This window comes from Lutra lutra, chromosome 3, assembly GCF_902655055.1.
Source record: "Lutra lutra chromosome 3, mLutLut1.2, whole genome shotgun sequence".
NCBI classification, from domain to species: domain Eukaryota; kingdom Metazoa; phylum Chordata; class Mammalia; order Carnivora; family Mustelidae; genus Lutra; species Lutra lutra.
Genome location: NC_062280.1, coordinates 91,539,838 through 91,551,949, shown reverse-complemented (window position 1 = coordinate 91,551,949; position 12,112 = coordinate 91,539,838). Strand labels below are relative to the sequence as shown.

At 34.9% G+C, this 12,112-nt stretch overlaps 1 protein-coding gene across 1 annotated transcript in view; it reads right to left on the bottom strand.

Moving 5' to 3' along the window:
- Positions 1 to 12,112, bottom strand: part of LRP1B (LDL receptor related protein 1B) — a 1,982,574-nt gene that overhangs the window by 81,025 nt on the left and 1,889,437 nt on the right. The window contains 3 exon segments of the mRNA XM_047722477.1: positions 365 to 490; positions 2,794 to 2,967; positions 4,591 to 4,707. Coding sequence (XP_047578433.1) covers positions 365 to 490; positions 2,794 to 2,967; positions 4,591 to 4,707 — 417 coding nt within the window.

Here is a 12,112-nt window from a genome sequence, read left to right as displayed (position 1 = left end):
TCATGAACTTGATGAATGAATAAGGGATTTTAAGGTTGGTTTAAATTTATAAGGAAATGGTGTCATTAGAAATATCGTTATTTTCACTGATAAAGAGCTATATAAAGTTATCTTGATTTGGTGTATGACTTCAAAGTTCTTAATCTAGTCTTAAATGAATAGTAAGTGCTCACTGCAGCTCTGTGACTATAGAATGAATTGCTAGGAAGTCATCACCAGGGAGAGTAGTTTATGCAGGCATTCAAAAACCAATGATATCAAGGCTACTATATTGATGATTGAGTAGCTAATTCTGTTCAGTTTCAAGAGGTGTGAAAATTTATCATACAAATTAATTCTTTACAGAATAATGACATTTACCTACCTAGTAGGCTGTCATCATTGCAAGTACCATTAATCAAATATTTGCCTTCTGGGCACACACAGGTAGCTCCAAAGGGATTCAGCAAACACAGGAATTCACATACTAAGTCCAAGCATGGATTGGGCACTGATTAAAACAAAGAAAATAAAGAAACGCATGACTGTAAGTACAGTAGTTTTCAGAAACATAAAATTCAACAAGGTGAAAGGATACATTAGCAATGTTGAAATCATAACAATCGCCACTGGGTATATGTTATTTCAGTATTACCATTCTCCTTTATAGGTAAGAGAAATTCTTTTTTTTTTTTTTTATTTATTTGACAGACAGAAATCAGAAGTAGGCAGAGAGGCAGGCAGAGAGGCAGGCAGAGAGAGAGGAGGAAGCAGTCTCCCCGCTGAGCAGAGAGTCCGATGTGGGGCTCGATCCCAGGACCCTGGGATCACGACCCGAGCCGAAGGCAGAGGCTTTAACCCACTGAGCCACCCAGGTGCCCCGGTAAGAGAAATTCTTATCCATTATCCATCATTAACAGGTAATTTACCCTGATTTATACTTCCCACAAGAGAGAAGGAATTATTCAAACATATATTTTGCATTCTTCCATCTGACTTATTTTTGCTAAAAGAGTTGGTCTGAGATACCCAAGTAGAGTTTGGGTTTATGTTAAAAAAAAAAAAAAAAAAAGTAAAGCCAACTGAAGGGTTTGGGGGACCTACTCCTCATTTTAGGCAGTTTCAGAACTGTTGAACAGACAGAAACAACTTCCCCCTTGTATTTACAAAGGATTAAAATTCATCTGTATTTGTTCAAAACACAAACAAGAGAGGATTCTTTCTCTCTAAAAATACCAGGTTTAACATGGTTTCTTTTCCATCAGGTTGCAGTTTGTGTACATGTAAATGTCTGCCACATTTATTTTTGTCTAAATTTCTATCCAATTAGCATCCTCTGCAGTCATAACTGCTCTATGGCTCTCTTTAGAGAATCTGTCATTAGAATGAAACAGAAATAACACCTAGCTAGTGAAATGATGACTGTGAGAATGGCTTTGACTCAGTTAAAACCATTACTCAAATACCTATTCTATTCAGGGCAAAGTCTTATTTATTTATGTAGTTTTTATGAAGGTGGTAATATTTGACTCTGAAAAAGAATCAGGGGCACTTGCATGGCTCAGTTAGTTAAGCTGCTGCCTTCAATTCAGGTCATGATCTCAGGGTCCTGGGATAGAGCCCCACACTAGGCTCCCTGCTCGATGAAGAAGCGGGAAGCCTACTTCTCCCTCTCCCACTCTCCCTTCTTGTGCTCTCCTTCTCTCCCTGTCAAATAAATAAATAAAATCTTTAAAAAAAAAGAAAGAAAGAAAGAGGAAAAGGAAAAGAATGAAAGACAACTAGAGGATGATACCATGTCCTCATACTAACCCTGGAACTAAAAATGTCAGATCATTGGTAAAGAGCAACAAAAGTTTGGATAGGATTTCAGGAAGTTCTTAGGGGACTATCTTTTGTTTTAATCTGTTTCCAAAACTGATTTGGACAAATATCAATTGTTACCTTTCCATATAATTACACCAAATGGGGGTAAGTTTCTTTTTATTTGCAGCAAAAATTTATCAATAAATCTTAAAGTTTCTTGAAGTTTAAACTCATAAAGACAGATCATTAGAATTTCAGTCACATTATTTTTTACTTTATTCTTCAATATTTTTGATAATTGTGTTTGAAACCGGTTTTTCAAGATAATTGCATCAATGATTTATTCCTTTTTAGAATGAAAGTACAATAAAAATCATAAACAATCAGAGAAAATATAAACCTTGAAAACAGCACTCCTCAGTTGTGTTTATTTATTATTTATTTATTTATTTAATTTTTAAACATTTTGTCTATTTATTATTTGACAGAGAGAGACAGAGAGGGAATACAAACAGGGGAAGCAGTAGAGGGAGAAGAAGACTTCCCCCTGAGCAGGGAGCCCAATGTAGGACTCCATGTGGGGCTCGATTTGGGGCTAGATCCCAGGATGCTTGGATCATGACCCAAGCCAAAGGCAGATACTTAACGGCTGACCCACCCAGCCACCCCCTCCTCAGTTGCTTTTAAAGATGGAATGTTGATGCTATGATTGTTCCTTATTAACAGTAACAAGAGTCAAAATGGCTAATGATGAATTTCAATACCTGCATGGTTAATGTATAAAGTCAGAGGTTTTATTGAAAAACAGAATGGTACATTTTTTTTATAGCAAAGGAAACACAATCAAATGCAAAATAAAATTTTGTATGATTTACATCTTGACTTTGGTGATTAAAAAATCTTATAATATCAACATTAAAGTTACTTAACTCAAAGGATTAAGATACTGAAATAGTTAAATATTTTAAGATACTGTCTTTTGTCAAAAACAATAAAAAATATACTTACAGTCTAGTTGTTTATAGCGATGAGATATCAAAACACCTTTTGTTTTATCAATATCTAAAGCTAGGTATTCTACTGAACCATGGCCAAATTTTTGTACTCGAAATACACCATTTTTAGGTCCTGCTCCATATATATAATCTTCAAAGACATCAATCCTGTGTGGATGTAACAAGCCTAGAATTTTTAAAAGGTGGAGTTATAAAAGTTGCAATGTAAATAAGTGCTCAGACTTAAAACCAAGTTTATTCAAGATCCTGTAGAAAAGTTTACTACTGTTGTTTAAAAAAAAAACTTTCAGAATTATAATATTTTAATATTAGCTGTAAAGTTGTTAGAATTAATTTCTTTGCAGTAGGAATATGTGAAATCCTAAACATATCACTCACAACATGAAAAACATTTCCATCATCACTTTAACCATCTGCACCATCACAAAGCATTTGCTGGGGGTTTACTGTATGCAGAGTGATCTGCTGTACAGTTTGCAGACAAAAGAAAAGTTATAGGTCAGCCTTATCCATTGCATACAGAAAGACAGTTCACAAAACTCTGAATTTGTGTTCTAGATCAAATTAATGAACAAATTAGATGGCCTGACTGACCAAAAGTAGAGAAAAAAAGACATTACCATTGTCTGTTTTAGAAATGGGTTAAAGAAAACAAACTAGCAAATGATAATGATGCATATGACTAGTTTGGCTAACAATAAGAAAGGCTATCATTTTGTACGTTTTAAGAAATGACTTATTTTAAGAGATTTTTATGATAGGAATAATTAATCTAACCTTTGATACTGAAATGTATAACATGTAAAATGACATTTATAGTTTAGTTGTTATCTAGAGGTTGTAAAACATAAAGTGCTTTTTAAAAAATATATGTTTCTTCAGTGCACTTAAGCTGAAACAGGTTAACGTTACAGTGATCAGTTATAGCAATGTGTAATTTTTTTTCTTTCCTTTTTTTTTTTTTGCCATCTAGAGTCATCATACAAAAAACACACTTTGGGCAAAGGCACAATGAAAGTTCACTTTATTTATTTTTTTTCAACTCCTCTGCTTCTGTTAAAAAAAAATGAAAAGCAAAGCTATATTCAGTACATATAATATGTAAATATAGAAACTTCAAGTACATATTATAAATGATTTGTGGTAAATAAATGAAGATGTTGTTGTAGGGAGGGGCAAGAAAAACAGAAGGGAAAAAATTAGTTTCACAGAAAGAACTGAGTTTGCCAGGCAAGGCAAGTGTGCGGCACAGACAGTCGAGAATGAGAATAAAAAACAGGAGGTAGGCATAGAGGCAGGGATACAAAAGGGTACTACAGAGGAAGAGCACAAGTAGATTCTGTACTCACTGAAGGTAGAGGTAAGTTAATTTTACACACTGCTTGTCATTGGGATGTACAATTGTTACAATGATGTTTTATTATATGCAATAATTCATTTCTGCCTGCTATCACTGCAATTTGAAGTAAAAACTTGTGTTCAAAGGCTCTAATCTTGACTACTTAAAGTGTTCACCTCAGAATGTAGTATCTACAGAAGGAACAGAATGAATGTTTTCTGAAAATGGGCAGCAATGGGCCGTGATTGTCCTATGCAAAGGAAATTCTGGCCTGGCCTCTCGTTATTCTAGGAGGAATGAAAATTATGATCTCTAGTAAGAGCAACAAGTTGTAAGGAAAAAGAATTTGAGGAAGTTTAGAATGTAAAACTTTTGTATTTATACTTATGTACCATTATTTAATACTCTCGATAATAATTAAATGATGAAACAAAAAAGTGCTTCACAAACCTTGTTTGCTACTGACAGAGATTACTGAATCAGAGCCATCATACAGAACACTGCCAATAATAGAAAGCTCAAGGTCAGCCCAGTATATTCGCTCACTAAAATGATCCACAGCCAGACCTGAAAAATCAACATATGAGGACAAATAACAAAAATAAAGTTGAAATTATTTAAAATTATGTTTTTGCTTCTTAATGTATAATTATGTTTGATGTTGTTCTTCAGATACCCAGTCTACATCATCGTACTGTAAAAATTAGGAAAAAACTGAAATAATTACTCCTTATGTGCAATACATATGTATAGCTTACATAGAATGTATTAAGCTGTAGTTAAAAACTTTACTTCACAAAGGAAAAAGTACCCGATATATTCTTCCTTTCCAAAACTACTGGTCTCTTAACTATAGCTCTTTTCTAAAATACTTTTCCGTAATATTTTAGTTTTTATCTTTATATTACATGCAGAATTAATTCATTACTTAAATAATTTATCCAAACTTTATTTATAATAATTCAGTGTAATTAGTTATATTTTTAGTATCTTTGAAGGTACATTTCTCAGAATACAAAAGGCTTACTCATAAGACATTTTCACCCATTTGGAATTGGCCAATGATGTGAACCACCTGCATGTATGTTCAAATTTAAATTGACTAAAGATGGATGTTTATCATAGGGAAGAATGAGTGGCAAATTCCTTAATTAAGGTTCTAGTTGTGTTTAAATTTTTCACTCTAATCATTAAATTTCTCTGGGACTGCTTGTCTTTATTTTTTATCATCACTTATCTGTCAGTGAATAACAATGGGCTAAAATATTTGGAAAAATCATGTTTTTCTACTTATTCGATTTTTTATTTTTTTAATTTCATAATGTGATTGGAGTCTAGTCAGTATCTTCTCATTAAAAATATCACCAACATAAAAGATATCTTAAGTAAACTTCCTTCAATATAGAAAAGTAAGATCACAACACATGAATTCTACAGTAAGACTTCACTGCTGTAATTGTCTAAGTTTTGTGACACAGCTAGTCTTTTATATATGATGTATTACATAATAAAAACAATATAAAGAAATTAAAATACCCTTGGCAGCTGAAAGTTAAATAGCTTTCCCAGTCGGAACAGTCAGTAAGAACTAAGATACACCTCTATGGCAAGGCAACTGAATGGGAAGTGTTTTTGAATTTGTGCTAACTGGATTCCTGTGTAGGTAGGTCCAGGATTTGACAATCAGAATAAAAAACCAAAACCAAAACCAAAAACGAAACATACAAAAACACTCAACTCACAGTGAAAACCATATAAAAATCATTTTATTTTTAGTTAAGCATGTAGATCTAGCCCAAATGCAATCAAACTAAATATGAATATTGTTCCTTAAGTGTAATATAAAGATGTACTACGTCCAATCAGTCTCTGAGAAATGACTTAACAATTAAAACAAGTGGCTTATGTTTTATCAGTTTCTGCTCAATGATTGATTTGCTATGTGAACATGTTGGGAGCTATGATTTTGCTTCTTCATGTATAATTACAGGTAACATGAACCATAAAATGAACCAGTTTCCTGCTGCCCCCATTATATTTCAAAACAGTTGTCTAAGCAAGGTTGAAATCACTTTCCTTTCTCTTTCACAGATGCAATACAATAAAATAGTAGATTAAAATAAGCTGTCCCCAAAATTGGTCTTTACATTTGGATATTAAATTTGTTAACTGTAGAAAAAAAGAAAAGAAACGTGTGCCATGCAATCTAATTACCAATATTATTGCTTTAGATTCAGCAGCAGTAAAAAATTTCTCAAAAGTGTCCTATAGTGCCTTATTAGTCTAGGCTTGTCTAAGACATACCCATCTTTATCAGCTCTGGTCACATATTTTACTATTGGATGGTATTACAGCTAGATAAAAATTATATAACAAAGCTTTCAGATGAGTGAAGTTTATATGCCCAAAATCCACAAATCAACGATTTTGATTTTTCCTTAAGCCTTTTAATAAAAGAGATAGTCTTTTAAATTAAAAAGTTAATAAAGGAATCAACTAACTTCTCTTTTATAGAGATGAGAGTGAATTTTATATGAAAGAACAAGTTCATTTCTATCTTTAAAATATCACATCTCCTTTTTGTTTTAATAAAGTACAGATAATAAAATAAAAAAAATCAATTCCCAAGAAAGTCATTTTTTTAGCTGAACTGGGAATGATGGATATTTGGAACCAAGTCTGTGTAAATACAAAAAATTTAAAATAAAGTGCCATTTGGGCTAATCTAGCATTATGGAATCACAATTTGTAAGTCTTTTAAAAGATAAAGACAGGCTCACTAAGTTTTAGGAATGTATAATAATAAACCTAGTTATATAGTCATTTTCTTAACATTTCCCATGATATCAAAGGCTATGATTACATTTTAGGGATTTTTGAATCTCACTTTAGGTGAACTCTGAAAATTTCCAAGATCCTCCCACTAATTCCCCAATTTCCACTATGGTCTTAAAGGGATTAAAAAAAAAAAAGAAGAAGAAGGAAGAAAGAAAATGTTAAAGCAAAATCTTACGAGAAATGGCCATAATACCAATGTGATATTTAAGAGAGAACAGCTGGAGAGTAATAAATTAAAATCACTGTATTTCCAGAAATAGAGAAAAATACTATATGCATTCTGTGCTAAAGGAAAGCCAGTATTTACAAGGTAGTATTAGCCAGCAAGTGTGCAATACCATATTCTTGATTTAAAAGGTGATAAAAAAGGATCTCAAAGCTGAAAATATTTACCTCTATGTCAAATTTATTTAAAAAATTATTAAAAGTATTTTTTTAAAGATTTTATTTATTTATTTGACAGAGATCACAAGTAGGCAGAGAGGCAGGCAGAGAGGCAGGCAGAGAGAGAGAGGAGGAAGCAGGCTCCCCACTGAGCAGAGAGCCCGATGTGGGGCTTGATCCCAGGACCATGGGATCATGACCTGAGCTAAAGGCAGAGGCTTTAACCCACTGAGCCACCCAGGCACCCTGTTAAAAGTATTTTTTGAAGGGTGCTTGAGTGGCTCAGTTAGTTAAGCATCTGTCTTCAGCTCAGGTCATGATTCCAGGGTCCTGGGATAGAGTCCCACTTAAGGCTCCCTGCTCATCGAGGGGTCTGCTTCTCTCTCTCATTCTCCCTCTGTGCTTTCCCTCATTCACTCTCTCAAATAAATAAATAAAATCTTTTTTAAAAAGTATTCTTTGAAGTAGTTTGCCTACTTACAGTCTTAGATTCCAAACTAAAATTATACACACACACACACACACACACACACATACACACACACATCCTTATTTGAGTGTTAGTAAAATAAATGGATTAAGGAGTTCCAAAAATAGCTTTAAAGTTTTTTTTATATTTTATTTTATTTTAATTCAATTAATTAACATGTAGTGTATTATTAGTTTCAGAAATAGATTTCAGTGCATATAGCACCCAGGCCTCCTTATATCACATGCCTTCCCTAATCCCCATCACCCAGTTACCCCATCCCCAACCTATCTCCCCTCCAGCAGCCCTCAGTTTGTTTCCGATAGTTGAGAGTCTCTTACAGTTTATCTCCCTCTCTGATTTCATCTTATTTTATTTTTCCCTCCCTTCTCCTATGATCCTCTTGTTTTATCCATTTCATTTAACTAGAAACCTTTGTTGTCCAAGGAAAAAAGAATTTGCAATCAGTAATTATAACCAGTGCATGGTCAATGTGTACTTCTTCAAAATATCAGAAATTGCCAGGATTTGGCAACATAAATAAGCTTCTAGGTATCAAATAAAATGTTATCTAAATCAAACTCATAATCTTACATGCTCTCTTACTGGAGGGAGAACTGGAAAGTATCCTTACCTGACACATTATTCATTAACCCAATATATATTCATAAGACACTTCTCTTGTACTATGCAGTGTCAGGTACTAGGTATGTAGCAAAGAACAAAATAGATCATGTTCCTAATCTCATGGAGCATGTTACTCAACCACCATACAATTGATTGAATCAGAAGATAAATTACACTTTTTGTTTTTAACGTAGTGTCTAATAAAATAAACAAGTGTGCCATTTGTCAAAAGAGGCTATAAAACCATACTATGGGTTAGAGTGTTAAAAACTGTAGGCGTTCATCTCTTCACTCATTCCGTACATAATTATTCTAAAGCACACATCAAGTTGGGCACTGTAATACTCTTCCGTGTACATATAAACACCAGTAATGGTTTTGATTTAAGTTGTTTATGGTCTTATTGGATACACAGAATATACAAGAAAGAGTTCATCCTCTTCTATATCATTTGAAGCAGTAGATGATGAAGTATCAACTATGGAGATAATGAGTGGTAAGAAAGCCCAGAGAACTGAGGTATTCCCATCATGGTTTTGGAAAGTCTGTAATGGCAGTGCTCGTAGTGAGCAAACATAATGCTAGCTAAGTGGTGGACTAACTATTCAACTGGACAGTAAAATTCTAACCCTGAAATACAAGGGTTATCTCAAGGGACAGACAGACGCATCTGTTCCTCTTGCTGTTCATTTCTGCGGATATGATCTACACCCTATGAAAGTACAGAGTCTCATCAAATGTGTTGCAATTCCATGCACATATTCATTCATGAATTCAGAAATGAAAGACACAATTTCCAATGAACCCAAAATGTAAAGAACAGCATATCACACCTGGAGAGAAACAGAAGTGTCATTATAGTTACTGATTTCAATATACTAATGTTGGAGTCAGGGCAAATATTTATCAACATACACTAAGGAAAAAGACAGAGAAAAAATGGTACAAGCAAGTCTTAAGATGTTTCCGGGAAGACAGAAGTAACAAACATACTTCTGTAGAAGGATATTTCAGGGGTACATATGCATAAGTACACGGGCTCTCCACATAAAAGGTGTGCATATGACTAATTCATTGCCAACTCTTCGTTATCACTCTTTAGTACTATGCTATTTACGAAGTCTAAATTATCTGTTATTTCCTAAAGCTCGCATGAGATTTGTTCTTGACTCATTTTTATATCAATAACATTTAGCATAACAATACTCAGGAGTTATTAATCACAGTAAAGACAACATTGGGAGATGCTTCACCTGATAGAATAAAATCTTGCTTAGGAATACAAAACCAGCATTTCCAATATGAAGAAAGTAACTTATTAAGCAAGGAGGCGTGAAGTAATAGATTTTTATATATGGCTTGTAGATTTTTAAAAAAATCTTACAGAATTCTAACTGATATACAGTGAGAAAATGAATCAAATTAACAAAATATACTAAATGGTATTTTAAAATATGAATAAAAATAATTATCAGTGCTAGGGAGTTATGGCGGACATTATATAGAATAATATGAGGCTTTAGCACAATATGTGGCACATTGTTTTGAACAATTATTCTTAGCTTGTTAGATATTAAAGGAATTATGTTAATTAATTATATTGGTTTTAACATCTGATTTAAATTAGTTGTTACAGGGGTGCCTGGGTGGCTCAGTCAGTTAAGCATCTGCTTTTAGCTCAGGTTATGACCCCAGGGACTCGGGTGTTAGGCTCCCCATTTAGTGGGGAGTTTGTTTTTATCTCCCCCTTTGTTCCCCCATGCTTGTGCTCCATCCCTCTCTCTCAAATAAATAAATACAATCTTTTAAAAAAATAAATACATTGTTATGAATTCTCTATAAGGTGAGTATCACAGACATTTTATAAATAAGAAACTTTATGCTCTGAAGTCTACACAGGCTGCTCAGGTTTTTTTTTTTTTTTTTTTTTTTTTTTTTAAAGAGATTAGTTTTTTTTTTTTTTTAAAGATTTTATTTATTTATTTGACAGAGAGAGATCACAAACAGATGGAGAGGCAGGCAGAGAGAGAGGGAAGCAGGCTCCCTGCTGAGCAGAGAGCCTGATGCGGGCCTCGATCCCAGGACCCTGAGATCATGACCCGAGCCGAAGGCAGCGGCTTAACCCACTGAGCCACCCAGGCGCCCAGGCTGCTCAGTTTTAACTCAAGCCTATATAAATGAAGGGCTTATGCTCTTCCTGTTAATTTATAGTTTCTCTGTGTAAGTCACTATGGTATTCCCAATAAAGTCTACATCTTTCTTTTGAAATTATTTTTTCAGCTGTTGTGACACTGAATTCTATTATTTTGTTCCAACTGCTCAAACACCCTCGCAGTCTTCAATGCTGATTGGGTCTCTTCTTCTTCTTCTTCTTCTTCTTCTTCTTCTTCTTCTTCTTCTTCTTCTTTTTTTTTTTAAAGATTTTATTTATTTATTTGACAGAGAGAGATCACAAGCAGGCAGAGAAGCAGGCAGAGAGAGAGGGGGAAACAGGCTCCCTGCTGAGCAGAGAGCCCCATGTGGGGCTCTATCCCAGGACCCTGAGCTCATAACCTGAGCCGAAGGCAGAGACTTAACCCACCGAGCCACCCAGGCACGAGATGACTGGGTCTTTTCTAAATATAAGCATCTCACAAAATTCTACCCTAAGAAGCCTCTTTGTTTTCCCTTCCCTTGTCCATCTTAACAACTCCAGCAGCTTTAAATATCAGCTTTCTTTGCTAATTTCCCAAACCTTAAGCTTAAACCATAAGCTTTAAGCTCCAGAACTAAAATTTTCAATTACCTGTGCCATCTCTCCAACTGACTGACTTAGCTGGGGTCTCATTCACACCTGCAACACTTGCCTGTGACTGAGAGCACCGCACAGTGGGCTCAAGCGCACCTTCTCAAGGTTCTACTCTACAGACCTAATAATGTCACATAGAAAACTCCTCTCCATCATTTCTGACTTTTTTTTTTTTTTAAGATTTTATTTGTCTGAGAGAGAGAGAGAGAGAGAGCACAGGAGCAGGAGAGCAGGAGAGCAAGTGCAAGGTGGGGTGGGGGAGGGGCAGAGGGAAGGGAGAAGCAGGCTTCCTGCTGAGCAAGCAGCCCCATGAGGGGCTGGATCCCAGGGTCCTAGGATCATGACCTGAACTGAAGAAAGGTGCTTAACCATTGAGACACCCAGGTGCCCCCATTTCTGAACCCTTTTCCTGCTCTATTTACACTCTTTTCCATAGCACAAAAAAACTTTGTAACTTACCCTGTAATTTACTTTTTAAAACATTATATTTTTACTATATAACCACTAGAAGAAGAGGAATCTGTGTGTTCACTCCTCTATTCCAAATGCCTAACATTACCCCTGACACACAGTAGGCACACAAAAAAGTATTAGTTGGATGAGTGAATAGATGGCTTCCAAGAGTCTACTGCCTATAAGCGAGGCAGAAGTTTTCAAAGCAGAGTTGCTGAGAAGAAAAGCCACACGTACCCAGTCACATGGGATAGAGAGCCCCACATCAACTCCTTTCTTGACATGTCCCTGTGGATGTCTGCTCAGATCCTATTATCTACTTAACGTAAAGCAATTGTACTTGTTATGGTCTTTGACATCCTGCGTGGTCTGACCCCTACCCACCCCTCTAAGCCTTGTTACATGCTATTTTC